This window comes from Pseudophryne corroboree, chromosome 5, assembly GCF_028390025.1.
Source record: "Pseudophryne corroboree isolate aPseCor3 chromosome 5, aPseCor3.hap2, whole genome shotgun sequence".
Classification (NCBI taxonomy): Eukaryota; Metazoa; Chordata; class Amphibia; order Anura; family Myobatrachidae; genus Pseudophryne; species Pseudophryne corroboree.
The window spans coordinates 28,805,853-28,833,352 of record NC_086448.1 but is presented as its reverse complement, the minus strand read 5'-3'; the positions used below and the strand labels follow the sequence as shown (position 1 = coordinate 28,833,352).

Sequence of the window (27,500 nt, the reverse complement as noted above, 5' to 3'; positions counted from 1 at the left end):
TCTCCCTTTGTCTGCACTGAATAGACGCTGTCCACCGCTGCTCTGCTAAGCAGGGCAGCGAGAGACTGAGCCTCCCAACTGCCCCCCCCCCCCACAGCGGGACACTACGGCCCGCGGGTGGGACAGCGGGACAGTCCCCAAAAAACGGGACTGTCCCGCGAAAATTGGGACAGTTGGGAGGTATGCGTTTTTAGGGAAATATTCGGGATCCGGTCTCTAGGTCGACCACTATCGGTCGACAGTAACTAGGTCGACAGGGTCTCTAGGTCGACAGGTTCTAGGTCGACAGGTCAAAAGGTCGACATGAGTTTTTCACAATTTTTTTCTATTTTGAACCTTTTCATGCTTAACGATCCACGTCGACTACGAGTGGAACGGTAACCTGTGCCGAGCGAAGCGAGGCACCTTGCCCGAAGCATGGCGAATGAAGCGAGCCATGCGAGGGGACACGGTGCACTAACTGGGGTTCCCGGTCACTCTACGAAGAAGACGACACCAAAAAAACATAAAAAACTCATGTCGACCTTTTGATCTGTCGACCTAGAGACCCTGTCGTCCTAAAGACCCTGTCGACCTAGAGACCCTGTCGACCTAGTTACTGCCGACCAATAGTGGTCGACCTAGACACTGTCGACCTAGGTACTATCTACCCAAATTTTCACCAATGCCTTTTCACTTTTTTTTTTTTTTTTTGTGAAAAGGCATTGGCGAAAAATGTCTCAAAATCGTCATAAACGGCCAGTGTTTTCACCAGCGCAGGTGAGAAAACGTGGATTCTGCAATCCACATGTTTTTCGCTCCTACTGAATTTTTCGCCTAGGCGAAAAAGCGGCCCTGCTGTTAAGTAGGGCGAATCTCCATTCACCCTAAAAATAGCGAAGAGTCATGTTTTTTCACCTAGTCCAAATAAACGGACCTAATTGCATAGCCCCCTTATTTACTAAGGAATCTGTGTAGCAGCTCCGTTCCTCTGCGCTATGTCTTAGCGGGCCTTGGCCATTTGAGACATATTGGTGATTTGTGGTTTTTGTTTGGTTCATGAACCTGTGGCCACGTCTCTCCCTGCGGTCGGTAGCGTAACCTATCATTCTACGTCCAGCTCTTCACCGCGACGGGCTCTTACCGGTGACCATCCTGTGGCAAGAGCTTTGTGGTAAATTTGTGTGAAAATATTAATTGTACATTGCGAATTTAGACGTCAAATATTTATCACATCCGCAATAAAAATGTGTATTGTGATAAATGTGCCCTTTAGTGATTTATCATCATCATTGTGAACCTTACACCAGGGTTATAGCACCTGCAAATCAGATCTCACTAGGAGAGTAAGTTTGCAATTTTTCGCCACCCATTTGTGACCACTCGCCCGCTTCATGCCCTTACTGTACCTTGGCTATGTCTGCACGACCACACCCCACACCCGCTGGCTCATTCCAGCACCTAGTCGTACGCAGTATCACGTCTCTCGTACGACTATCAAAAGGAGCGGATTTCAAAAAGCTCAACTTTGACAAAACACCGCAAGTTACGTTTAAGTCTCACTTTGAATAACGGGGGTCATTCCGAGTTGATCGCACGCTGCCAATTTTTGCAGCGCAGCGATCAGGTTTCTACTGCGCATGTGTATGCACCACAATGCGCACATGCGTCGTACGGGTACAAAGCGGATCATTGCTGAGCGATGGATTTAACGAAGAATCCATTCGCACAGCCGATCGCAAGAAAATTGACAGGAAGAGGGCGTTTATGGGTGTCAACTGACCGTTTTCTGGGAGTGGTAAGGAAAACACAGGCGTGTCCGGGTTGTTTGGAGGGCGGGTGTCTGTCTGTCAAATCTGGCACCAAAAAGACTGAAGTGATCGCAAGGGCTGAGTAAGTCCAGCACTACTCAGAAACTGCACAAACTGTTTTTGCAGAGCTCGGCTGCACAGGTGATCGCACACTTGCAAAGCGAAAATACACTCCCCAGTGGGCGGCAACTATACGTTTGCATAGCTGCTAAAAGTAGCTAGCGAGCGATCAACTCGGAATGACCCCCAACGTCTGATGTGAGTATACGCAGACCAGCGAGCCATCGCCTAGGTGAACATCCTCACACAGAGCTGCAAGAAAATACTTTCAATGCGTTTGAAATAGGTGAAAATGAATTACCTAGACTTAGGTGCCTTATACATCAAGTTGGATCAAAGTTGGAGCCTCCATTCTTTATAAATGGACCCCTAAGTTTGTAAAAAGGAAAGATGTCTAAGCTTCTGCATATAACAAGCGTAGGAATTTCCTAGATACGCAGCGCTGTCAGTGCATCAGAAAGCATCGCGCTGCGTCCCGTTATCTCACGCCGTGTGTTTATTACACTGCAGGAAACTCCTGCACACAGCTCAGTAATGGCAGATTTCCAAGAATTGTTTGCACTGGGCTCGGATCTGATTACTCCCTGTAGGGCTGACATACAGACTCAGTGTAACAATGGGGGGTCCACTTGTAATTCTGTGGGTCGTGGGCGGCCTCCTTTATGTAGAGTGGAGATTGTCATTGTGTTTATATACACAGTGATCACCATGTGCATCGGGTGTGGTATTGAAAGTCGACAGTAACTAGGTCGACCACTATTGGTTGACAGGGTTTCTAGGTCGACAGGTCAAAAGGTCAACATGAGTTTTTAATGTTATTTTAGTGTCGTTTTCTTCGTAGAGTGACCGGGAACCCTAATTAGTGCACCGCGTCCCCTCGCATGGCTCGCTTCGCTCGCCATGCTTCGGGCATGGTGCCTTCGCTCCGCTACCGCTTCGCTCGGCACAGATTACCGTTCCAATCGTAGACCACGTGGATTGTTAAGTATGAAAAGGTTAAAAAAAAAGAAAAAAATTGTGGAAAACTCATGTCGACCTTTTGACCTGTCGACCTAGAACATGTCGACCTAAAGACCCTGTCGACCTAGACACCCTGTCGACCTAGTTACTGTCGACCAATAGTGGTCGACCTAGTTACTGTCGACTTTCAATCCGGATCCCTGTGCATCAGTAGCTACACTCTATATTTATTGTGATTAGGGCGAGCGCATTTTACACACGGTTTCCTTCTGTGCAGCAGATAATGCAGATAGAGAGAGGATGGGGGGATTTACCATCAATGCTGCTCTGACTGAAGTGCCAGAAGGGCCCAAAATACCCGAGAGCCTAGGGCCCGGCCATGGGTTAATATGACTTTGCCTAGAAGAGTTGCCGGTTTTCCTGCATCCCGTCCGCTAACTATTAAAGTGGGCAGGATGGGGAGATAATACAGGGAATCTCCAGTCTGTATGGAGGGGGTGAGGATAAATGACATGAATTGCGTAATTTTATCCCTTTCCACAAGATGCGCATTTTGCCGCAATGGGGACGGTGTCTAATAACACAGGGAGCTGGCCCCATCCCCAAACCTGTCTCCAGCATCTCCTATATGGGCTTCTCTCATGTGACCCCTGGTGGGTAAGGGGAGCTGCCAGCGTTATGCCCTCTGCACATGTCTCTTGAATTTCAGCGGAGGAAATGAAAATGAGAACTATAGTACTATTCCTATGTATAGCTCCGATACATCCTCTCCCATTACTGAGCTGTTGTCCTCACCATACCGTATAAACACCAATCACTGCCAAAAATGGGAAAGATAAGCAGATCCCTGCAACTCTGAATAGCAATTCTGTGTACCTGCCCACAACACAGACAACTAGGAGAAACGCGTCAGTACCTGATGTCAGCGGTCTGTGACTTAGCTAAAGTACTGATGAGACATGGGTGCTGGGATCCTGGGGAGAAATCTCATCTCCAGAATTATGACATGAGGGACTATTGCCGCAGCGCCCCCCAGTTCACATTATGCCACAGTGCCCCCAGTTCACATTATGCTGCAGTGCCCCCAGTTCACATTATGCTGCAGCACCTCCAGTTCACATTATGCCACAGAGCCCCCAGTTCACATTATGCCACAGCGCCCCCAGTTCACATTATGCTGCAGTGCCCCCAGTTTACATTATGCTGCAGCACCACCAGTTCATGTTATGCTGCAGTGCCCCCAGTTCACATTATGCCACAGTGCCCCCAGTTCACATTATGCCGCAGCGCCCCCAGTTCACATGTTGTTGCAGCGCCCCAGTACACATTATGCCGCAGCACCCCCAGTACACATGCCGCAGTGCCCCCAGTACATATTATGTCGCAGCGCCCCCAGTTCACATTATGCTGCAATCCCCCCAGTTCACATTATGCTGCAGTGCTCGAACCCTTGTTCTTCTTATGATTTTGAGAATTTTTGGTATTAGTGGAAATGGAGGGAAGACATATACCGACCGAAACACCCACTGGGTCACCAGTGCATCCACTGCTATTGCTTGAGGGTCTCTCGACCTGGAACAATATCTCTGAAGCTTCTTGTTGAGACGAGATGCCATCATGTCTACTTGAGGAATTCCCCAAAGACTTGTCACCTCTGCGAAGACTTCTTGGTGGAGTCCCCACTCTCCTGGATGGAGATCGTGTCTGCTGAGGAAGTCTACTTCCCAGTTGTCCACTCCCGCAATGGAAATTGCTGACAGAGCTCTTGCATGTCTTTCTGCCCAGAGGAGGATCTTTGTCACCTCTGCCATTGCCGCTCTGCTTTTCGTTCCGCCTTGCCAGTTTATGTACGCGACTGCTGTTACATTGTCCGACTGGATCTGCACGGGTTGATCTTGAAAAAGATGTACCGTTTGTAGAAGGCCGTTGTAAATGGCTCTCAATTCCAGCACGTTTATGTGAAGGCTGGTTTCCTGACTTGATCATTTTTCCTTGGAAGCTTTCCCCCCGTGTGACTGCTCCCCAGCCTCGGAGACTTGCATCCGTGGTTACTAGGACCCAGTCCTGAATCCCGAACCTGCGTCCCTCTAACAGGTGAGAACTGTGTAGCCACCACAGGAGCGAAATCCTGGCTTTGGAGGACAGTATTATCTTCCGGTGCATGTGCAGGTGAGATCCATGGATCGACACTCTCGTTGGTTTTAAAATTTGTTTGACCATTCTCTGGATTTCCAGAGCCTTTTCTACTGGAAGAAATACCCTGTGTACTTCTGTGTCCAGTATCATCCCCAGAAAGGACAATCTTGTCGTCGGTTTCAACTGCGACTTTGGAAAATTCATGATCCAACCGTGTTGTTGGAGAACTGACAGGGAGAGGGCAATGATCTGCACCAACCGTTCCCTGGATCTCGCTTTTATCAGGTAAGGAATTGTATTTACTCCTTGTTGTCGAAGGAGGACCATCATCTCTGCCATCACCTTGGTGAATACCCTCGCTGCCGTGGAGAGTCCGAACGGCAACGTCTGGAACTGGTAATGGCAATCCTGTACTGCGAATCTCAAATAAGCTTGGTGAGGAGGATAAATGGGAACATGTAAGTAAGCATCTTTTATATCTACTGACACCATGAAGTCCCCTTCCTCCAGACTGGAAATCATTGCCCTCAGAGATTCCATCTTGAACTTAAACCTTTTCAGGTAGAGATTCAGATTTTTCAGGTTTAAAATTGGTCTGACCGAGCCGTCCGGCTTCGGAACTACGAAGAGGCTTGAATAAAAACCTTCTCCTTGCTGTGACAAGGGTACCAGGACAATGACCTGATCCTGACATAATTTTTGAATTGCAGCTGTTACTACTTCTCTGTCTGGAAGAGAAGCTGGCAAGGTCGATTTGAAAAATCAGCATGGGGGGACGTCTTGAAACTCCAGTCTGTACCCATGGGACACTATTTGTAAGACCCATAGGTCCAGGCCAGATTGAAGCCAGATCTGACTGAAAAGTTTCAGACGTGCTCCCACCCGAGCGGACTCTCGCAAGGGAGCCCCAGCGTCATGCTGCAGATTTGGCAGAAGCAGGGGTTGATTTCTGCTCCTGCGATCCTGGAGACGCTGCGGATTTCTTTCCTCTTCCCCTTCCTCTACCTGCAAAGAAAGGGGAACCCTTAGCCTTTTTGTATTTGTTGGGCCGAAAGGACTGCAACTGAGAGTGCTGTGTCTTTTTCGCCGGTGCAGAAGCATAAGGCAAGAATGTCGACTTACCTGTGGTAGCCGCAGAGACTAACGCATCCAGCCCATCTCCAAACAAGACTTCACCTTTATACGGGAGAGCCTCCATATTTCTTTTGGAATCTGCGTCAGCATTCCACTGGCCTCCGAGCTGAGACTGCCATGGTAGCGGCTTTTGAACCCAAGAGCCCAATATCTTTCATGGCCTCTAGCATGTATGCAGCATCGTCTTTGATATGACCTAACATTAGGAGTATCACGTCTCTATCTATCGTGTCAATGTCAGATGACAAGTTGTCTGACCATTTTTCGATAGCACTACTCACCCACGCACAAGCAATGGTGGGCCTGAGTAGCGTACCATTGGCCATATAAATAGATTTTAACGTAGTCTCCAACTTGCGGTCTGCCGGCTCTTTTAGTGAAGCCGTCCCAGGTGCAGGGAGAATCACCTTTTTAGTTAATTGTGACAGGGCACTGTCTAACACGGGGGGTGACTCCCATCTTTTCCTGTCCTCTGCCGGGAAAGGATAAGCAACCTGAATCCTTTTGGGAATCTGAAATTTCTTTTCAGGGTTTACCCAAACTCCCTCAAATAGAGTATTTAGCTCCTGAGAAGGAAGGAAAGTTACATTAATTTTCTTTTCTTTATAAAAATAATAGAGATGAGCGGGTTCGGTTTCTCTGAATCCGAACCCGCCCGAACTTCATGTTTTTTTTCACGGGTCCGAGCGACTCGGATCTTCCCGCCTTGCTCGGTTAACCCGAGCGCGCCCGAACGTCATCATGACGCTGTCGGATTCTCGCGAGGCTCGGATTCTATCGCGAGACTCGGATTCTATATAAGGAGCCGCGCGTCGCCGCCATTTTCACACGTGCATTGAGATTGATAGGGAGAGGACGTGGCTGGCGTCCTCTCCATTTAGATTATAAGAGAGAGAGATTTACTGGAGCTTAGGACTAGGAGGAGTACTGTAGAAGTGTAGAGAGTGCAGAGAGTTTACTAGTGAGTGACCACCAGACAGTGCAGTTTATTTAATATATCCGTTCTCTGCCTGAAAAAAGCGATACACACAGTGACTCAGTCACATACCATATCTGTGTGCACTGCTCAGGCTCAGCCCAGTGTGCTGCATCATCTATATATATTATATATCTGTCTGACTGCTCAGCTCACACAGCTTATAATTGTGGGGGAGACTGGGGAGCACTGCAGTGCCAGTTATAGGTTATAGCAGGAGCCAGGAGTACATAATATTATATAGTGAGTGACCACCAGACAGTGCAGTTTATTTAATATATCCGTTCTCTGCCTGAAAAAAGCGATACACACAGTGACTCAGTCACATACCATATCTGTGTGCACTGCTCAGGCTCAGCCCAGTGTGCTGCATCATCTATATATATTATATATCTGTCTGACTGCTCAGCTCACACAGCTTATAATTGTGGGGGAGACTGGGGAGCACTGCAGTGCCAGTTATAGGTTATAGCAGGAGCCAGGAGTACATAATATTATATTAAAATTAAACAGTGCACACTTTTGCTGCAGGAGTGCCACTGCCAGTGTGACTGACCAGTGACCTGACCACACTGACCACCAGTATAGTTAGTAGTATACTTATATTGTGATTGCCTGAAAAAGTTAAACACTCGTCGTGTGACTTCACTTGTGTGTTGTTGTTTTTTTTATTCTATAAAAATAAAACTCATTCTGCTGACAGACAGTGTCCAGCAGGTCCGTCATTATATAATATATAATATATACCTGTCCGGCTGCAGTAGTGATATATATATATATATTTTTTATATCATTTATCATCCAGTCGCAGCAGACACAGTACGGTAGTTCACGGCTGTGGCTACCTCTGTGTCTGCACTCGGCAGGCAGTCCGTCCATAATTGTATACCACCTAACCGTGGTTTTTTTTTCTTCTTTATACATACATACTACTACGACATCTCTTTATCAACCAGTCTATATTAGCAGCAGACACAGTACAGTACGGTAGTTCACGGCTGTGGCTACCTCTGTGTCTGCACTCGGCAGGCAGTCCGTCCATAATTGTATACCACCTAACCTTTTTCTTTGCATCATGTGCTGATTGGGGAGGGTTTTTTGGAAGGGACATCCTGCGTGACACTGCAGTGCCACTCCTAAATGGGCCCGGTGTTTGTGTCGGCCACTAGGGTCGCTAATCTTACTCACACAGTCAGCTACCTCATTGCTCCTCTTTTTTTCTTTGCGTCATGTGCTGTTTGGGGAGGGTTTTTTGGAAGGGACATCCTGCGTGACACTGCAGTGCCACTCCTAGATGGGCCCGGTGTTTGTGTCGGCCACTAGGGTCGCTAATCTTACTCACACAGCTACCTCATTGCGCCTCTTTTTTTCTTTGCGTCATGTGCTGTTTGGGGAGGGTTTTTTGGAAGGGACATCCTGCGTGACACTGCAGTGCCACTCCTAGATGGGCCCGGTGTTTGTGTCGGCCACTAGGGTCGCTAATCTTACTCACACAGCTACCTCATTGCGCCTCTTTTTTTCTTTGCGTCATGTGCTGTTTGGGGAGGGTTTTTTGGAAGGGCCATCCTGCGTGACACTGCAGTGCCACTCCTAGATGGGCCCGGTGTTTGTGTCGGCCACTAGGGTCGCTAATCTTACTCACACAGCTACCTCATTGCGCCTCTTTTTTTCTTTGCGTCATGTGCTGTTTGGGGAGGGTTTTTTGGAAGGGACATCCTGCGTGACACTGCAGTGCCACTCCTAGATGGGCCCGGTGTTTGTGTCGGCCACTAGGGTCGCTTATCTTACTCACACAGCGACCTCGGTGCAAATTTTAGGACTAAAAATAATATTGTGAGGTGTGAGGTATTCAGAATAGACTGAAAATGAGTGTAAATTATGGTTTTTGAGGTTAATAATACTTTGGGATCAAAATGACCCCCAAATTCTATGATTTAAGCTGTTTTTTAGTGTTTTTTGAAAAAAACACCCGAATCCAAAACACACCCGAATCCGACAAAAAAAATTCGGTGAGGTTTTGCCAAAACGCGTTCGAACCCAAAACACGGCCGCGGAACCGAACCCAAAACCAAAACACAAAACCCGAAAAATTTCAGGCGCTCATCTCTAAAAAATAAGCATTCTCCTGAGGTACAGCAGGGGCTTCCGTAACTTCCAAAACTTCCTTTATAGCAACAATCATGTATTGAATGCTTTTTGCCAATTTTTATCCCTCTGGAATCACTATCGTCGACACAGGGATCAGAGTCCGTGTCGGTATCAGTATGTACTATTTGTGCAAATGGTCTCTTATGTGACCCAGAGGTGACGCCTGTGGATGAAAAGGCAGAACTATGAAAAATCACATCTTCCACTGATTTTCTCCAGCTTTCTGCATGAGACTCAGACTTATCTAATCTCTTACTGATATGATTCACACTATCACGTAATTCTTTCACCCATTCAGGCTCGTGGCGTGCCGGCAGCGCCACCACATTACAACTCTGTGTCCCTAAAATGGCTCCCTCAGAGGAAGAGCTCCCTGCCTCAGACATGTCATACACGTGCACAACCACACCACAGACACTCCGGGACTTACAGGGGACAGACCCACAGTGAAATCTGTCAGAAGGACACAGATATGATTTGCCAGTTCACAACCCAGCGCCAGTAATAAATGTCTGTGAAACACAAAATGCCCACTGACATGCAGCGCTTTTATAATGGTAATCACACAATATATAGCACCAAATTTCACTGTGCCCCCCTGTTTTGCACCCTGAGACTTGGTTCAGCAGTGGAGGAGGACCAGCGTTCTTCTCTGCAGCCTGGAAGGAGAGAAAATGGCGCTGAGCAGTGTGCTGGCTGACTGAGGAAGAAGCCCCGCCCCCGTAATGGCGCGTTTCTCCTCAGACCTTTTGACAGAAATATTTATACTGGCGGGAGAGGACTGTGCCTCAGCATCTTATGCCTCTTATTCTTGCCAGTTTACTAGGTTTCATGCTGCCCAGGGCGCCCCCCCCCCCTCGCGCCCTGCACCCTGCGGTGCCTGTGTGTGAAGGGTAGCATGGCGTGCAGCGTTCCCGCCCGCTGCGCAGTACCTTTTAGCCGTCACGATGAAGATCCTTTTCTTCTTACACTCACCTGTCTTCTGACTTCTGGCTCTGTAAGGGGGGTGACGGTGGGCTGTGGGAGTGAGCACATAGCCGCAGCTAGCGTTCAGTACCCTTCAGGAGCTAATGGTGTCCTGTCAGCCAGAAGCAGGGCCATGAAACTATTCAGGAAGTTGGTTCCTACTTCTGCCCCCTAAGTCCCTCGAAGCAATTGCCAGCAGTTCTCCCTGAAAATAAAAAACCTAACATAAGTAGAGCTCCCCTGGAGTGCATCCAGTCTGCCTGGGCACATTTTCTAAACTGAGGTCTGGAGGAGGGGCATAGAGGGAGGAGCCAGTTCACACCCTTGAAAAGTCTTAAAGTGTCCATGGCTCCTGTGGAACCTTCTATACCCCTTGGTACTGATGTGGACCCCAGCATCCTCTAGGACGTATGAGAAAGGTTCTTTAACCAAATAAGTTGAACCAATTTTCCTGACTGACCGTTTTTTTTTCTCCATGTTCCAGTGTTTGGGAGCAAATGCTTGATTGTGATTTGCTCTCATGCATTACCAGATTTTCATTCCAACCAGCCAGATTGGAAAGATGATCTGCCAGATAATTGTATAGTGAATGCAAAGCTTAATAACCCGTGTGTATATGTCCAGTACAATAACACAACTGTTACTGGTATAAATGTTACTGGTCTGGTGTAAACATTACTGACATATAATTACAATCTCTTATTCTGTTTGAGAGATTCCTGATTGCTCTCTGATACCCAGTATTGTAAGAGAACAAATGGCTCTATGGGTAAGGGCCCGTCCTCTTCCTATGTACTGTACTAGTAGGGATACTAATATGGGGTCTACTACGAAATGTCAACAGTGAAAATGTTTGCAATCAAATGTCAACACCAGAATGTCGGCAAGTACAAAATGTCGACACCTGACAACTTTCGACATAGGTGACGTTTTGACTGCCGACCTAAGGACCAGCGCTGGGAATATGGCGCAGTCATCCAGTTAGCGGTATCTGATGTTGTGTTGCCTGTTCTCCCCAGGGCTCTGGACAGCTGACTCAGGAGGACCATGAAGTGGCAAGAAGGCATGGCTCTCTGCGCACTGCTGCTCGTCTCCCTGATACTCTATGGTATGTTTCCTAGAAAGCACCTGTGCGGTTGGTTTTCAATTAGCAGATGAATACTATTCTAGAAACAGAATTGCATTGGGCCACTCTTGTTTTTTTGCTGTATATCGATGCGCTCGCGTTTTAGCAGTGGGGCAGGACCCGGCATGCGGGGCGGACTTGCCCTGTGCTGAGCGTCCCCCCGCATGTTAGAGATAAGGGTTGTACTTGTGCGATTTGTTGCACAACTGCAACCCATGCTGAATCGGGCCCTATGTTATTTGGAGTACTCGGATATATTGAGGTAGTGGTATCTATAGGTTTGGTGCTGCTGTAGAAAGTCTTGCTGATGAAACGACTCTCAGAAGAATGAGGGGACAGTGCGGAAGGCCGGGTCATGTCAGCAAAGCTTTGTACGTTCAAATTTATATTTTTTTTTTATAGGAGACGGGGGAGGCAGTGCTGGAGGGGAAAAGCAGTGCTGGAGAGGGGGGAGGCAGTGCTGGTGAGGAGGGAGGCAGTGCTGGAGAGGGGGAGGGAGTGCTGGAGAGGGGAAACCAGTGCTGGAGAGAGGGAGGCAGTGCTGGAGAGGGGGGAGGCAGTGCTGGAGAGGGGGAAAGCAGTGCTGGAGAGGGGGGAGGCAGTGCTGGAGAGGGGGAGGCAGTGCTGGAGAGGGGAAACCAGTGCTGGAGAGAGGGAGGCAGTGCTGGAGAGGGGGGAGGCAGTGCTGGAGAAGGGGGGAGGCAGTACTGGAGAGGGGGAACCAGTGCTGGAGAGGGGGAGGCAAGGCTGGAGAGGGGGAGGCAGTGCTGGAGAGGGGGGATGCAGTGCTACAGAGGGGGGAGGCAGTGCTGGAGAGAGGGAGCCAGAGCTGGAGAGGGGGGAGGCAGTGCTGGAGAGAGGGAGCCAGGGCTGGAGAGGGGGGAGGCAGTGCTGGAGAAGGGGAACCAGTGCTGGAGAGGGGGAGGCAGGGCTGGAGAGGGGGAGGCAGGGCTGGAGAGGGGGAGGCAGGGCTGGAGTAGGGGAACCAGCGCTGGAGAAGGGGAGGCAGTGCTGGAGAGGGAGGAGGCAGTGCTGGAGACGGGGGAGGCAGTGCTGGAGACGGGGGAGGCAGTGCTGGAGAAGGGGAACCAGTGCTGAAGAAGGGGAACCAGTGCTGGAGAGGCAGGGCTGGAGAGGGGGAACCAGTGCTGGAGAGGGGAAGGCAGTGCTGGAGAGGGAGGGGGCAGTGCTGGAGACTGGGGAGGCAGTGCTGGAGAAGGGGAACCAGTGCTGGAGAGGGGGAGGCAGTGCCGGAGAGGGAGGGGCAGTGCTGGAGACGGGGGAGGCAGTGTTGGAGAGGGGGAAAGCAGTGCTGGAGAGGGGGGAGGCAGTGCTGGAGAGGGGGAAAGCAGTGCTGGAGAGGGGAAACCAGTGCTGGAGAGGGGGGAGGCAGTGCTGGAGAGGGGGGAGGCAGTGCTGGAGAGGGGGAACCAGTGCTGGAAAGGGGGAGGCAAGGCTGGAGAGGGGGAGGCAGTGCTGGAGAGGGGGGATGCAGTGCTACAGAGGGGGGGGGGGGGCAGTGCTGGAGAGAGGGAGCCAGAGCTGGAGAGGGGGGTGGCAGTGCTGGAGAGAGGGAGCCAGGGCTGGAGAGGTGGGAGGCAGTGCTGGAGAAGGGGAACCAGGGCTGGAGAAGGGGAACCAGGGTTGGAGAGGGGGAGGCAGGGCTGGAGTAGGGGAACCAGCGCTGGAGAAGAGGAGGCAGTGCTGGAGAGGGAGGAGGCAGTGCTGGAGGTGGGGGTTGCAGTGCTGGAGACGGGGGAGGCAGTGCTGGAGAAGGGGAACCAGTGCTGAAGAAGGGGAACCAGTGCTGGAGAGGCAGGGCTGGAGAGGGGAAGGCAGTGCTGGAGAGGGAGGGGGCAGTGCTGGAGACTGGGGAGGCAGTGCTGGAGAAGGGGAACCAGTGCTGGAGTAGAGGAACCAGCGCTGGAGAAGGGGAGGCAGTGCTGGAGAGGGAGGAGGCAGTGCTGGAGGGGGGTGTGTGGCAGTGCTGGAGACGGGGGAGGCAGTGCTGGAGAAGGGGAACCAGTGCTGAAGAAGGGGAACCAGTGCTGGAGAGGCAGGGCTGGAGAGGGGGAACCAGTGCTGGAGAGGGGAAGGCAGTGCTGGAGAGGGAGGGGGCAGTGCTGGAGACTGGGGAGGCAGTGCTGGAGAAGGGGAACCAGTGCTGGAGAGGGAGGAGGCAGTGCTGGAGGGGGGGGGGGGGGGGTTGGCAGTGCTGGAGACAGGGGAGGCAGTGCTGGAGAAGGGGAACCAGTGCTGAAGAAGGGGAACCAGTGCTGGAGAGGCAGGGCTGGAGAGGGGGAACCAGTGCTGGAGAGGGGAAGGCAGTGCTGGAGAGGGAGGGGGCAGTGCTGAAGACTGGGGAGGCAGTGCTGGAGAGGGGGAACCAGCGCTGGAGAGGGGGAGGCAGTGCTGGAGAGGGAGGGGCAGTGCTGGAGACGGGGGAGGCAGTGTTGGAGAAGGGGAACCAGTGCTGGAGAGGCAGAGGCAGGGCTGGAGAGGGGGAACCAGTGCTGGAGAGGCAGAGGCAGGGCTGGAGAGGGGGAACCAGTGCTGGAGAGGCAGAGGCAGAGCTGGAGAAGGGGAACCAGTGCTGGAGAGGCAGAGGCAGGGCTGGAGAGGGGGAACCAGTGCTGGAGAGGGAGAGGCAGGGCTGGAGAGGGGGAACCAGTGCTGGAGAGGGAGGAGGCAGGGCTGGAGGGAGGGGGCAGTGCTGGAGACGGGGGAGGCAGTGTTGGAGAAGGGGAACCAGTGCTGGAGAGGCAGAGGTAGGGCTGGAGAGGGGGAACCAGCGCTGGAGAGGGAGAGCCAGTGCAGGACAGGGACAGGGATATTGAATCTACAGCTGATTTTCTAGTGCTTCCTTCTGAAAACCTCACACCTCACCTCCAGAGTGAAAGTTACGGGCTTACCTCCTTCTTAACCCCCCTCACCCGTCACACTTAACCATTGCACATTTGTCCGCGCTAGCTCAGTTTCATATCTTTGTGTCATTCTTGGTTCTGCAGTTATTAAACAATTATTGCAAAATCCTGGAAAATGGGTCTTAAACAACACTGCCAGCATATGGCCATTACTAATCTAACGAGGGTTGATTCAAGTAGCCGCGAGGCTGCTGTAACAAAGATGTGCACGTCCTGTACCGCAAGTGCGGCTTATATAGCGCATTTATTCAAAGCTAGCTGAATACATGTCCTTCACCTAAGTCACAAACGACAATTTCTGAACGTTTTTCAGAAGAAACAAATCGTCAGTGAGTAAAGTGGTTAAAGCAACTCAATGTTCCTTGTATAAATAACTCCGTCTTCACTCCTTAAGGCAACTCAATGTCTCTCTCATTCTCTTCTTAGAAACTGTATCTGTCCTGTTAACTGTATTCAAAGAGGGGCTTGTCCGTGGGATGTTATATTAAGGGCCTGGTTACACCCCTTCTCTCCATGCAGAAGTGAGCAATATGTGTGGCAAATGATCTAGCACTCGCCCGCTTGCAATCCACGACACCAACAGTCTCTGAGTACTCACTCCCATAGTTCCGCTCACTGGCTGGACCTATCTCAGCAGTTTTCAGCTTCACAAGATGACGGCGGCGTCTGCGCCTCTCAGTAGGCCTGGCAGTGTCTGGTCCCTGGCTGCGATGTATCACGCCTGCTCTTCCGGTTCTCTGCACTCCCGGAAGCACCCCGCTGCTTCAGCTCTGCAGCGATGCTCTCCGACGGGATGTAGTTAAAATGCCGAAATACCGAGGCCGGAGTCCTGAATGGCGGCATAATGCCGGCATCACAATCTCAATGGAGCTTGGGACGCCTGGAATTTCAAACGTTCTGTTAGGGGGATGCGCTCGCATCCTGCCTTGGGGGGTGGGAGGTTAGGTTTAGGCATTAGAAGGGGGGTTAGGGTGCAGGGACGGGAAGGGGATGTTTAGGTACCGGGGAGGGGGGGTTAGGGTTAGGCACTACTGGAGAGGGTTAAGGTTAGGCACTTACAATAGGAGGTTAGGTTTAGGCAGCGGGGAAGGTTAGGGTTAGACACCTCCGGGGAGGGTTAAGGTTAGGCACTTACAATAGGAGGTTAGGTTTAGGCAGCGGGGAAGGTTAGGGTTAGACACCTCCGGGGAGGGTTAAGGTTAAACACCCACAAGGGAGGGTAAGGGCAGGGGAGGGTTAGGGTACTTTCTGGGTTGCGGTCGGGAAGCCACTGTCGGTATTATGACGGCGTCATCCCATCCATCATACCGAGTCATCTCCACCGCTCTGCGTGACCACCCGGTTTGCTCTGTCTCTGCCTCTCCCGCTCCGCTCCTCACAGTGTGTCCAGCTCCTAAAATGGCTCCTCCCCAACCCCTCCTCCTTCTTCCCACAAGGCTCCGCTTGCTCTCTCACTCTCTCTCCAATCAGCACTCAACACCTCACCAGCGCAGGACACGTGACCTGACTCTGGTCCGTCCTTAACCCCTGCTGTACCAGCATGAAACTCTCCAAGCCACAAACACTGTCTTCACACTTTTAAAGGGCCACACACACAATTCTCCAGGGTGCCACACATGGATTGTATTTTTCTATCATTTCTTTTCTGAGGCCGTGGCCACGCCTCCTGGATTTGGACACGCCCCCTGTATCCCTGGGGCCGGCCGTATGTCTGGGCAGCCATGTATAGAGTGCAGAGGAGTGTGCATCAGGGGGGAAGTAATCATCAGCCCCCCCCCCCCCAATGTCCCTCTGCACCCGCTTACATGCTGTATACTGTTCTGTATTCCGTTTAGCAAATTTCTCCTTGCACAGAATTGTCCCAGGGAAACGTTACTTTAGTGGTGATCGTACAATCTGCCAACGGTGCAGAGACAATGGGGGTCATTCCGAGTTGATCGCTTGCTAGCAGTTTTTAGCAGCCGTGCAAACGCTATGCCGCCGCCCACTGGGAGTGTATTTTAGCTTAGCAGAAGTGCGAACGGTTGTATCGCAGAGCGCCTGCAAAAAATGTTTGTGTAGTTTTGGAGTAGCTCAAAACCTACTCAGCGCTTGCGATCAGTTCAGACTATTCTGTTCCGGATTTGACGTCACACACCCGCCCAGCGTTCACCCAGCTACGCCTGCGTTTTCGCTGGCACGCCTGCATTTTTCCGAACACTCCCTGAAAACGGTCAGTTGCCACCCAGAAACACCGACTTCATGTCAATCACTCTGCAGCAACCAGTGCGACTGAAATGCATCGCTAGACCCTGTGCAAAACTGCGTCGTTCCTTGTGCCCGTACATCGCACGTGCGCCGAATACGCAGAACTGACGTTTTTTAGCCTGATCGCTGTGCTGCGAACAAATGCAGCTAGCGATCAACTCGGAATGACCCCCAATATTCTAACAAGGTGTCGAGAATACGATCATACGGCAAAAAGGAATAATTGCGTGTGCAGGCAATTTAGACTTCTTTGGACTTCTGAATTCCAGAATGTCAGCACCTGCTGTAGGAGACCCCTTTCCTGCTCCTAATTTATTACAGTGACAGTAATCCTGTGTGTCCATGCTTGCTGTCATGGCAGCCAGAGCTCGCACTGCGTAATGAGCCGCAGGAATAAGCGCACTGTTTATTGAAGAGCATAATAATAATAAATACAGATTAGGCGCCAAATGGCAACCGGCCACCTCACTAATCATGTAAATAAGACACGATACTTGACATTAGGACATATTGCATCTTGCTGCGTCCTGACATCTTGCCGTCCGCTGGGACGGGTAATGTTCCAGGCTCTCCAGGATGAAGATGTAACGGATTTGTGCTCTTTAGTCTCCGTGATCTCCGTCTTCCTCCGGGAAGAGGTCGCACGTTCTCAGGAAATCCTGACTGTGCAGAGTCTTCTTACGGCAGATGTTATACAGAGCTTCCTCGTGTTGTAGGAAGGAAGAGACTTGTAACAGTAAATGTATCAGAGGTAATTTCACCTCTGGCGGCAAACGCAGGATTTCCAGGGATGAGATTTACTAATGTTTGATTTTGGAACAAACAAAAAAAAACAAGTTGTTGTAATAAATGTACAGCGGACACTTTTCTGCAGCCGCATTATTTTACAGTCAATAACAAGTTTGGCGTCATCTCACAGGGGCCTGTATATTCTCTGGCCGGACTGGTAAGCAGGGTACTACTGCCATCTTCAGATGGCGTTACCCTACGGAGGCAAGTTTGTTCATTGGCACTACTGTACATAGTATGGGGAATGTGGTGTGCTGCGATGTCTGTGTCAGATCCCGGAGATATCTGCTGTTTCTGCACTATTAATGGGGCCGAAGGGTTTGATAATTGTTCCAAAGTGTTGTTCTTTCACACACGGGGTCCTCCACATACCGACCATAGGGGGTCATTCCGAGTTGATCGCTGGCTAGCTACTTTTTGCAGCCGTGCAAACTCATAGTCGCCGCCCACTGGGGAAGCAAGTGTGCGATCGCCTGTGCAGCCGAGCGGGACAAAAATAGTTTGTGCAGTTTCTGAGTAGCTCAGAACTTACTCAGCCCTTGCGATCACTTCAGCCTGTTCGGTCCCGGAATTGACGGCAGACACCCGCCCTGCAAACGCTTGGACACGCCTGCGTTTTTCCAAACACTCCCTGAACACGGTCAGTTGACAGCCACAAACGCCCTGTGCCTGTCAGTCTCCTTGCGATCAGCTGTGCAAATGGATTCTTCGTTAAATTCATCGCCCAGCACCGATCCGCTTTGTACCCGTACGACGCGCCTGCGCATTGAGGTGCATACGCATGCGCATTAGTGACCTGATTGCTGCGCTGCAAAAAACGGCAGCGTGCGATCAGGTCAGAATGACCCCCATAGAGAGAAGTAAGGATTCTTGGTCCACAGATGGTGGATGAGAGGGAGGAGGTTAAGTAAGATGGTCAGACAGCTGAGGGATGAATTGTGCAAATATGGCGGAAAAGATTAGACAGCTGCCGTTACGCGCTGCACAGTGATGTAATGATTCAGACCTATCAAGGGTGTCAGAAGTGTGAGACGTTCTTGTTACTGGTGCCAGCCCAGCAGCGACGCGTTTCTCCAGACCATGCTGCAGGAGCATGAAAATTACCGGATGAGTTATGTTTTAGGCATTGGTGCTTGGGTACTCCTATAGGCAGCTCCAGCTGTGTGTGTACCACTGTGGCGGGCACCAGTGATTGGGTATTTTGATGTTAGGTGGGTAAGGGGCAGTCTAGGCATAACCTGTTGGTGTGGCAAAGGCCCCGTCTGTCCCAGTTTCAGCAGCTGCAATGTTAGGAGAGGTGGTGACGGAGATACAGGGGGATGGGCGCACAAGTTCTAGAAGTAAAGTGACGTCATACTTACCTACTATTTAGCACTCATCTCCGTAGACTCTGAAGAGGGGTTACTAGGTGTAACTATTGCGATCTGCGCCATTGAGGCCCTGTCTACTTCCCTGCGGATGTGGATGGGAATGGGGGTGGGAGGGGAGGGCTAATCTCCTGGGAGCCTCATTCAGATGTGATTGGACTTACATGGAGGTGGCAGCGATAACACTAAAATGGTAATGCAGCAGGGGGTGCCACGCCTGGTTCCGGTATGAATGGTCGACCATGTTATGGTCGGCAGTCATTAGGTCGACCACTATTGGTCGACATTGACATGGTCGACATGGACACATGGTCGACACGTGAAAGGTCGACACGTGAAAAGGTCGACCTGAGTTTTTTTACTTTTTTGGGGGTCGTGTTTTGCGCAAAGTGACTGGGAACCCCAATTAGTGCACCGCATCCCCTCGCATGGCTCGCTTCGCTCGCCATGCTTCAGGCATGGTGCCTTCGCTCTGCTACCGCTTCGCTCGGCACAGATTACCGTTCCAATCGTAGTCCACGTGGATCGTAAAGTATGGAAAAGTTCCCCAAAAGAAAAAAAGTAAAAAAACTCACGTCGACCTTTTCATGTGTCGACCTTTCATGTGTCGACCATTTTCATGTGTCGACCATGTGTCCATGTCGACCATGTCAATGTCGACCAACAGTGGTCGACCTAATGACTGTCGACCATAACATGGTCGACCATGTGAACGAATACCGCCACGCCTCACCGTCGGTCGCTGTGTGAACCATGGGGTCATGAAAGCCGGCTGCCGCATTTTGCTATACAATGGCCAGGAAATCTCAGTCCTCGATGGAGATTCTGGTCTCTTCCCTCCCCTGTAACGCCAGTGACGTACCTCCGTTTTAAGTCTATCTATCTACCTCATATCTATCTATCTATCTATCTATCTATCTATCTATCTATCTATTTATCTATCTCATATCTATCTATCTATCTATCTATCTATCTCTCTATCTCATATCTATCTATCTATCTATCTCATATCTATCTATCTATCTATCTATCTATCTATCTATCTATCTATCTCATATCTATCTATCTATCTATCTATTTATCTATCTCATATCTATCTATCTATCTATCTATCTATCTATCTATCTATCTATCTATCTATCTATCTATCTATCTATCTATCTTTCCTTCGTCCTAGGGGATGCTGGGGACTCCAAAAGGACCATGGGGTATAGACGGGATCTGCAGGAGACATGGGCACACTATAAGACTTTGAATGGGTGTGAACTGGCTCCTCCCTCTATGCCCCTCCTCCAGACCTCAGTAGATTCTGTGCCCAGAGGAGACTGGTCACACTCTAGGGGAGCTCTACTGAGTTTCTCTAAAAAGACTTTTGTTAGGTTTATTATTATTCTCCCTGCTTCGTGGGACTGAGGGGAGAGAAGCAGACCTGCTTCTGTGAGTTGATAGGCTCTGCTTCTTAGGCTACTGGACAACATTAGCTCCAGAGGGTCTGATCACTTGGATCGCCTAGCTGCTCGTTCCCGGAGCCGCGCTGCCGTCCCCCTCACAGAGCCAGAAGATTGAAGACAGGTGAGTAACCGAAGCAAAGAAGACGTCTAAAGGCGGCAGAAGACTTCAGTCTTCTTGAAGTACCGCGCAGCGCACCATTGCTCCCGCACACACAGGCACTACATGGGTGCAGGGCGCAGGGGGGGCGCCCTGGGCAGCAATATAAACCTCATTTTAAGGTACTGGCACAGTGTATCAGTGCATAGGCACTGTTAGTAGACCCCCGCCAGTGAAAATTAAAGCGGGACCGAAGCGCGCCATGTAGGGGGCGGGGCTTCGTCCTTCAGCTCTGACCAGCGCCATTTTCTCTCCACAGCTCGCTGCAGAGATGCTGCTCCTGGCCCTTCACTGCTGTCAAGTAACAGGGTGCTAAAAACAAGGGGGGGGGAGCACATAAAATTGGTGTTGGTTGTTTATATAAACATCGCTTATAGGTCTGGGGCATTGTGGTTTTTTCAGACCGGTGGGGCGCTGGGTGTGAGCTGGCAAACTTTTTCTCTGCTGATTTGGGTTGAGATGTGGAGTGTGTTGAATAACAGTGTGGCTTTGTTGCATAAGAGGTTAGACAAATCTGAGTCTCAGAACCAAGCATGGAGACAATCCATGGGAGACGTGGTACCACTCACTCAGGCCCCCTCGGGGTCCCAAAAACGTTCAAAAGTCGCTAAGAGCATTCAATACATGATTGTGGCAATAAAGGACGTGTTACATATCACGGAAGACCCCGCTGTCCCTGAGACAAGGGTCTGTATGTATAAGGGGAAGAAACCGGAGGTAACGTTTCCTCCCTCTCATGAACTGAATGCCCTTTTTGAAAAAGCCTGGGAAACACCAGACAAGAGGTGGCACATTCCCAGGAGAATTGGCATACCCGTTTCGTTCTCAGGATAGGGTTGGGTGGGAGACAACACCCACGGTAGACAAAGCTCTGGCGCGATTGTCCAAGAAAGTGGCGCTACCGTCTCCTGAAATGGCGACCCTTAAGGATCCTGCTGATCGTAGGCAGGAGGCTACCTTGAAATCTATTTATGTCACAACAGGTACGCTGCTCAGGCCGGCTGTGGCTTCGGCGTGGGTGAGTATCGTGATTGAAAAGTGGGCAGATAACTTGTCATCGGAAATAGACACCCTGGATAGAGATAGCGTGCTTTTGACTCTGGGTCATATCAGGGACGCTGCAGTCTATCTGAAGGAGACGGCGAGAGGTATTGGCCTTTTGGGATCAAGGGCCAATGCCATGGCAGTCTCGGCTAGAAGGGCGTTGTGGACTCATCAATGGAATGGTGATGCTGACTCTAAGAAGGCTGTGGAGGCTCTGCCCTATAAGGGTGGAGTTTTGTTTGGTGAAGGCCTCTCGGACCTGGTTTCTACAGCTACTGCGGGTAAGTCCTCTTTTCTGCCTTTTGTTCCTCCACAGCAATAGAAAACGCCCCCATATCAGATGCAGTCCTTTCGGTCGCGGAAATTCCGGAAAGGACGGGGGTCATCCTTCCTTGCGGTAAGAGGTAAGGGAAGAGGAAAAAGATTGCCAGCTGTGGCAGGCTCCCAGGAGCAGAAGTCCTCCCCGGCTTCTGCCAAATCCACCGCATGACGCTGGGGCTCCCCTGTGGGAGTCCGCACCGGTGGGAATGCGTCTTCAGCTCTTCAGTCAGGTCTGGGTTCTTTCGGGCCTGGATCCTTGGGTGCTGGAAATTGTTACCCAAGGATACAAGCTGGAGTTTCAAAACGTGCCCCGGCATCAATTTTTCAAATCGGCCTTGCCAGCTTCTCTTCCGGAAAGAGAGGTAGTGTGTACGGCAATACAAAAGCTGTGTCAGCACTCAGCAGCGAGTCATTGTCGAGGTATCCCCGTCACAACGGGGAGAAGGGTTTTATTCAATCCTGTTTGTGGTCCCGAAGCCGGATGGCTCGGCCAGGCCGATTCTGAACTTAAAATCCCTCAATGTGTATTTGAAAAGTTTCAAATTCAAGATGGAATCTCTCCGAGCGGTAATCTCCAGTCTGGAGTGGGGGGGATTTTATGGTGTCAGTCGACATAAAGGATGCTTACCTATATGTCCCCATATATCCTCCTCATCAGATGTATCTGAGGTTCGCTGTTCAGGATTGTCACTACCAATTTCAGACGTTGCCGTTTGGTCTTTCCATGGCCCAGAGGATTTTCACCAAGGTGATGGCGGAAATGATGGTGCTCCTGCGCAAGCAAGGGGTCACAATTATCCCGTACTTGGATGATCTCCTGATAAAGGCAAGATCACAGGAGCTGTTATTAAAAAACTTTGCGCTCTCCCTGCAGGTGCTGCAACAGCATGGCTGGCTCCTAAATTTACCAAAGTCGCAGTTGATTCCGACAACTCGGCTGTCCTTTTTGGGTATGATTCTGGACACCGAACTGCACAGGATCTTCCTCCTGTTGGAAAAAGCTCAGGACATCCAGAACATGGTCAAGGAACTTCTGAAACCGCCATGAGTGTCGATTCATAACTGCACTCGAGTGCTGGGGAAAATGGTGGAGGCCTACGAGGCCATTCCGTTTGGCAGGTTCCATGCAGGACCGTTTCAGTGGGACCTGCTGGACAAGTGGTCAGGGTCCCATCTGCAGATGCACCGGAAGATAATTCTGAACAAAAAATAGAAAAAAGTAACTTGCGCCCCTGCTGCAGCTTAGTACCAACCCCCAAGAGCACAAAACCTTGAAACAATATACAACACAATATGTGGAGTGGTTCACAAGCGCTGCAGGTCGCTACTCCAAAAAATAGTCTGTCCCGGTTTAAACAGTCGTACTCCAACTTCTTATATCATAGAGATCCCCCAACTTCTCCCACTGCACGATTTTCCAAAGGTTCACACCTTTTGACTAACCTCCTTGGGGTGGGGTATATACATCAAAAGGTTTCTTTAAGCAATATCCTCGTTTACATTCATTCCATAGGATCAAGACGGTCACAGCCCCGTCCCTTAAATAGGGAACTCACCTTTCAGTAATGCCCTATGTTCCTTGAAAGGTTTCTTTACTGCTGGTGAGCCCCGGGTTTCCAATGGTATTCTTCAATCTTAGGTAGATATGTAGATCAAAAACAATAGAATGTCCAATAAAAAATGCACAATTTTATTGTATACATAAAAAATGGACAGTCCAACAATAAAAAATATAAAATACACAAAAACTCCTTAGGTCTATTTGGCAAATGTTTCCACCCCCAAATACCACAAGGTACCAACCACTCAAAAAATGTACAAAGCAATTTTTGGTTAAAAACCGAGCGTAGGTCCTCTTGAATGATTATATGGTAAATGGAGGAACACCATACGACCTGGGAGATGCAGAAGACACACCGACGCGTTTCGGATCCAAGATCCTTCCTCAAGGTGTCTTTTTCAGCCAAGCAGTAGGGCATTTATACCCCCTGCTTGCCACTCCCAGCCCTATTGGCCAATCACACTCATTCTGTGAATAAACCTATAGCGCTACTTTGTTTCTAAACTCTTCTTACATATCTACCTAAAACCTTACTTTATACACATACTCATACGTTTCTATCTTCCTTATCATAATTATTAAATCCTTAAAAACGACTTTAAACATTAATTGGTAAACAGCCTAAAATGGAACTGGATCATAACTCTAACATTTTCAATAGAGGAATCTGGATTTTCTATCCGTCTTTTCCAATAAACTTTTCTTGTCTTCTTCCGTTACCCACAAGTCCTTGGGAGATTTGTATAACTTTATTTGTATTTTCGCGGTGACACGCCGGTTTCTCATTGCTCACGCTGCGTGATACTTCCTGTCTCTGGAACGCAGCGCGTTTATGTCCCGTGGTCATGTGACTTCCGTTTTTCTCCGGAAGTGCGGGTCATTCCGGCCATCTTGTGGAACGCAAATAACGGAAGGCTTGTTTCTTTATGTGTAATTCAATCACTCTTTGTTTTGGTACATCCCCACAGTAATCCAACGAGTTCACATATAAAATCAGAAACAAAAGCGATTAGTTTTACCATAAACGTAATTCCAACACATTTCTACATATCTACGAGACAGAAACGCTTTACTGCAGGAACCATTTGGTTTCAAAATCAATATTCAGACCTTTTGGGTCTAAAGTCTGCATTTCATAAATCGTACGCATCTCTATCTTAGCCAACTTAATTTCACCATCATTTGTTCTCCAGTTCGGAACCACACTCTTTATTCCACAAAAGTTAACCAGATGTGTAATTTTACATTCATGTATTTTCTTGAAATGTAAAGACACATTGTGTGTTTCCATACCTTTCCTTATATTGCGTACATGCTCCGCCATGCGAGTTTTTAGCATTCGAGTTGTACGCCCTATATACTGAGAACCACATGAACATTCGAGCAAATATATGCAATTCTTAGTGTTACAGGTAACAAAGTCGTTAATGGTATATGTTATCCCAGTTTGATTAGATTTATATTGGACAATTTTACTCTGTTTACTCATGCATGTGCGGCACATTATGCATGTGCCGCATCTGAAAAAACCCTTAGACGTATTTCTAGTGAGCATCTTTGGAGGGACACTCACACTCCTTACTATACTCTCTTTAACATTCTTAGCCCTTCTGTAAACAAATTTCGGGGTTTCAGATACATAATCTTTCAGTAATGCTACCAATTTCAGACGTTGCCGTTTGGTCTTTCCATGGCCCCGAGGATTTTCACCAAGGTGATGGCGGAAATGATGGTGCTCCTGCGCAAGCAAGGGGTCACAATTATCCCGTACTTGGATGATCTCCTGATAAAGGCAAGATCACAGGAGCTGTTATTAAAAAAACTTTGCGCTCTCCCTGCAGGTGCTGCAACAGCATGGCTGGCTCCTAAATTTACCAAAGTCGCAGTTGATTCCGACAACTCGGCTGTCCTTTTTGGGTATGATTCTGGACACCGAACTGCACAGGATCTTCCTCCTGTTGGAAAAAGCTCAGGACATCCAGAACATGGTCAAGGAACTTCTGAAACCGCCATGAGTGTCGATTCATCACTGCACTCGAGTGCTGGGGAAAATGGTGGAGGCCTACGAGGCCATTCCGTTTGGCAGGTTCCATGCAGGACCGTTTCAGTGGGACCTGCTGGACAAGTGGTCAGGGTCCCATCTGCAGATGCACCGGAAGATAAGTCTGTCCCCCAGGGCCAGGGTTTCTCTCCTGTGGTGGCTCCAAAGTTCTCACATTCTAGAGGGTCGCAGGTTCGGCATCCAAGATTGGATTCTGGTGACCACGGACGCGAGTCTCCGAGGTTGGGGAGCAGTCACACACGGACAAAATTTCCAGGGAAAATGGTCAAGCCAGGAAGCTTGTCTGCACATAAACGTGCTGGAGTTAAGGGCCATCTACAATGGCCTGCGGCTGGCGGAATAGCTTCTTCGCGGCCTACCCGTCCTGATTCAGTCGGACAACATCACAGCTGTGGCGCACATAAAACGCCAGGGTGGAACGAAGAGCAGAGCGGTGATGGCGGAGGCCACCAAGATTCTTCGCTGGGCGGAAAAACATGCAAGCGCTCTGTCAGCGGTCTTCATTCCAGGAGTGGACAACTGGGAAGCAGACTTCCTCAGCAGACACGATCTCCATCCATCAAGAGGTCTTTGCAGAAGTGACAAGTCGTTGGGGTCTTCCTCAAATAGACATGATGGCGTCTCGCCTCAACAAGAAGCTTCAGACATATTGTTCCAGGTCAAGGGACCCTCAAGCAATAGCAGTGGAGGCACTAGTGACGCCGTGGGTGTTTCGGTCGGTCTACGTGTTCCATCCACTTCCACTCATTCCAAAGGTGATAAGGATCATAAGAAGAACAAGGGTTCAGGCGATACTCGTTGTTCCAGATTGGCCACGGAGGGCCTGGTATCCGGATCTTCAGGAATTACTCACCGGAGATCCCTGGCCTCTTTCTCTAAGAGAGGATCTGTTATAGGAAGGGCCGTGCGTGTTCCAGGACTTACCGCGGTTGCGTTTGACGGCATGGCGGTTGAACGCCAAATCCTAGCTAGGAAGGGTATTCCCGGGGAAGTCATCCCCACTCTACTTAAAGCTAGAAAGGAGGTAACGGCGAAGCATTATCACCGTATTTGGAGAAAATATGTGTCTTGGTGTGAATCCAAGAAGGCTCCTACGGAAGAATTTCAGCTGGGGCGTTTTCTCCACTTTTTGCAAGCAGGTGTGGATGCGGGCCTGAAGTTAGGCTCCATTCAAGTGCAGGTTTCGGCCTTATCAATTTTCTTTCAAAGGGAATTAGCCTCACTTCCGTAAGTACAGACTTTCGTGAGGGGCGTACTACACATCCAACCTCCATTTGTGCCCCCAATGGCACCGTGGGATCTTAACGTGGTGTTGCGATTCCTTCAATCGGATTGGTTTGAACCTCTCCAGGAGATTGAGTTGAAATTTCTCACTTGGAAAGTGGTCATGCTATTGGCCTTGGCATCCGCAAGGCGGGTGTCCAAATTGGCGGCTTTGTCTCACAAAAGCCCCTATCTGATTTTCCATGTGGATAGAGCGGAGTTGAGAACTCGTCAACAATTTTTACCAAAGGTGGTTTCTTCGTTTCCCATGAACCAACCTATTGTGGTGCCTGTGGCTACGGAAGCCTTGGCTGATACAAAGTCTCTAGATGTGGTCTGGGTTTTGAAAATTTATGTAGCCAGAACGGCTCGGGTGAGGAAAACAGAGGCGCTGTTTGTCCTGTATGCGGCCAACAAGGTTGGCGCTCCTGCTTTTAAGCAGACTATTGCACGCGGGATCTGTAATACGATTCAGCAGGCTCATTCTACGGCTGGATTGCCGTTACCGAAATTGGTAAAGGCCCATTCCACTAGGAAGGTGGGCTCTTCTTGGGCGGCTGCCCGAGGCGTATCGGCATTACAGCTTTGCCGAGCAGCTACTTGGTCGGGGTCAAATACTTTTGCAAAGTTCTACAAGTTTGATACCCTGGCTGATGAGGACTTCATGTTTGCTCAATCGGTGCTGCAGAGTCATCCGCACTCTCCCGCCCGGTTTGGAGCTTTGGTATAAACCCCATGGTCCTTTTGGAGTCCCCAGCATCCTCTAGGACGAAGGAGAAAATAGGATTTTAATACCTACCGGTAAATCCTTTTCTCTTAGTCCGTAGAGGATGCTGGGCGCCCGTCCCAGTGCGGACTCTATCTGCAGTAATTGTACATAGTTATTGTTTAAGTTACACAAAGGTTGTGTTTGGTAACGGTCAGGCTGTTGCTGATCTGTTTGGTTCACACTGTTAACTGGGTTTAGTTAAATGCCATGTTGTACGGTGTGGTGTGGTGTGAGCTGGTATGTATCTCA

General features: G+C 49.8%; 1 protein-coding gene across 1 annotated transcript in view; it reads left to right on the top strand.

The window, feature by feature from the left end:
• The window catches only part of LOC134927123 (mucin-2-like), a 50,677-nt gene that overhangs the window by 7,524 nt on the left and 15,653 nt on the right, over positions 1 to 27,500 (top strand). Inside the window, exon 2 of the mRNA XM_063921157.1 lies at positions 11,190 to 11,278. Within this exon, the coding sequence (XP_063777227.1) occupies positions 11,218 to 11,278 (61 nt within the window). The 5' untranslated portion in view covers positions 11,190 to 11,217. The remainder of the gene's footprint in view (positions 1 to 11,189; positions 11,279 to 27,500) is intronic.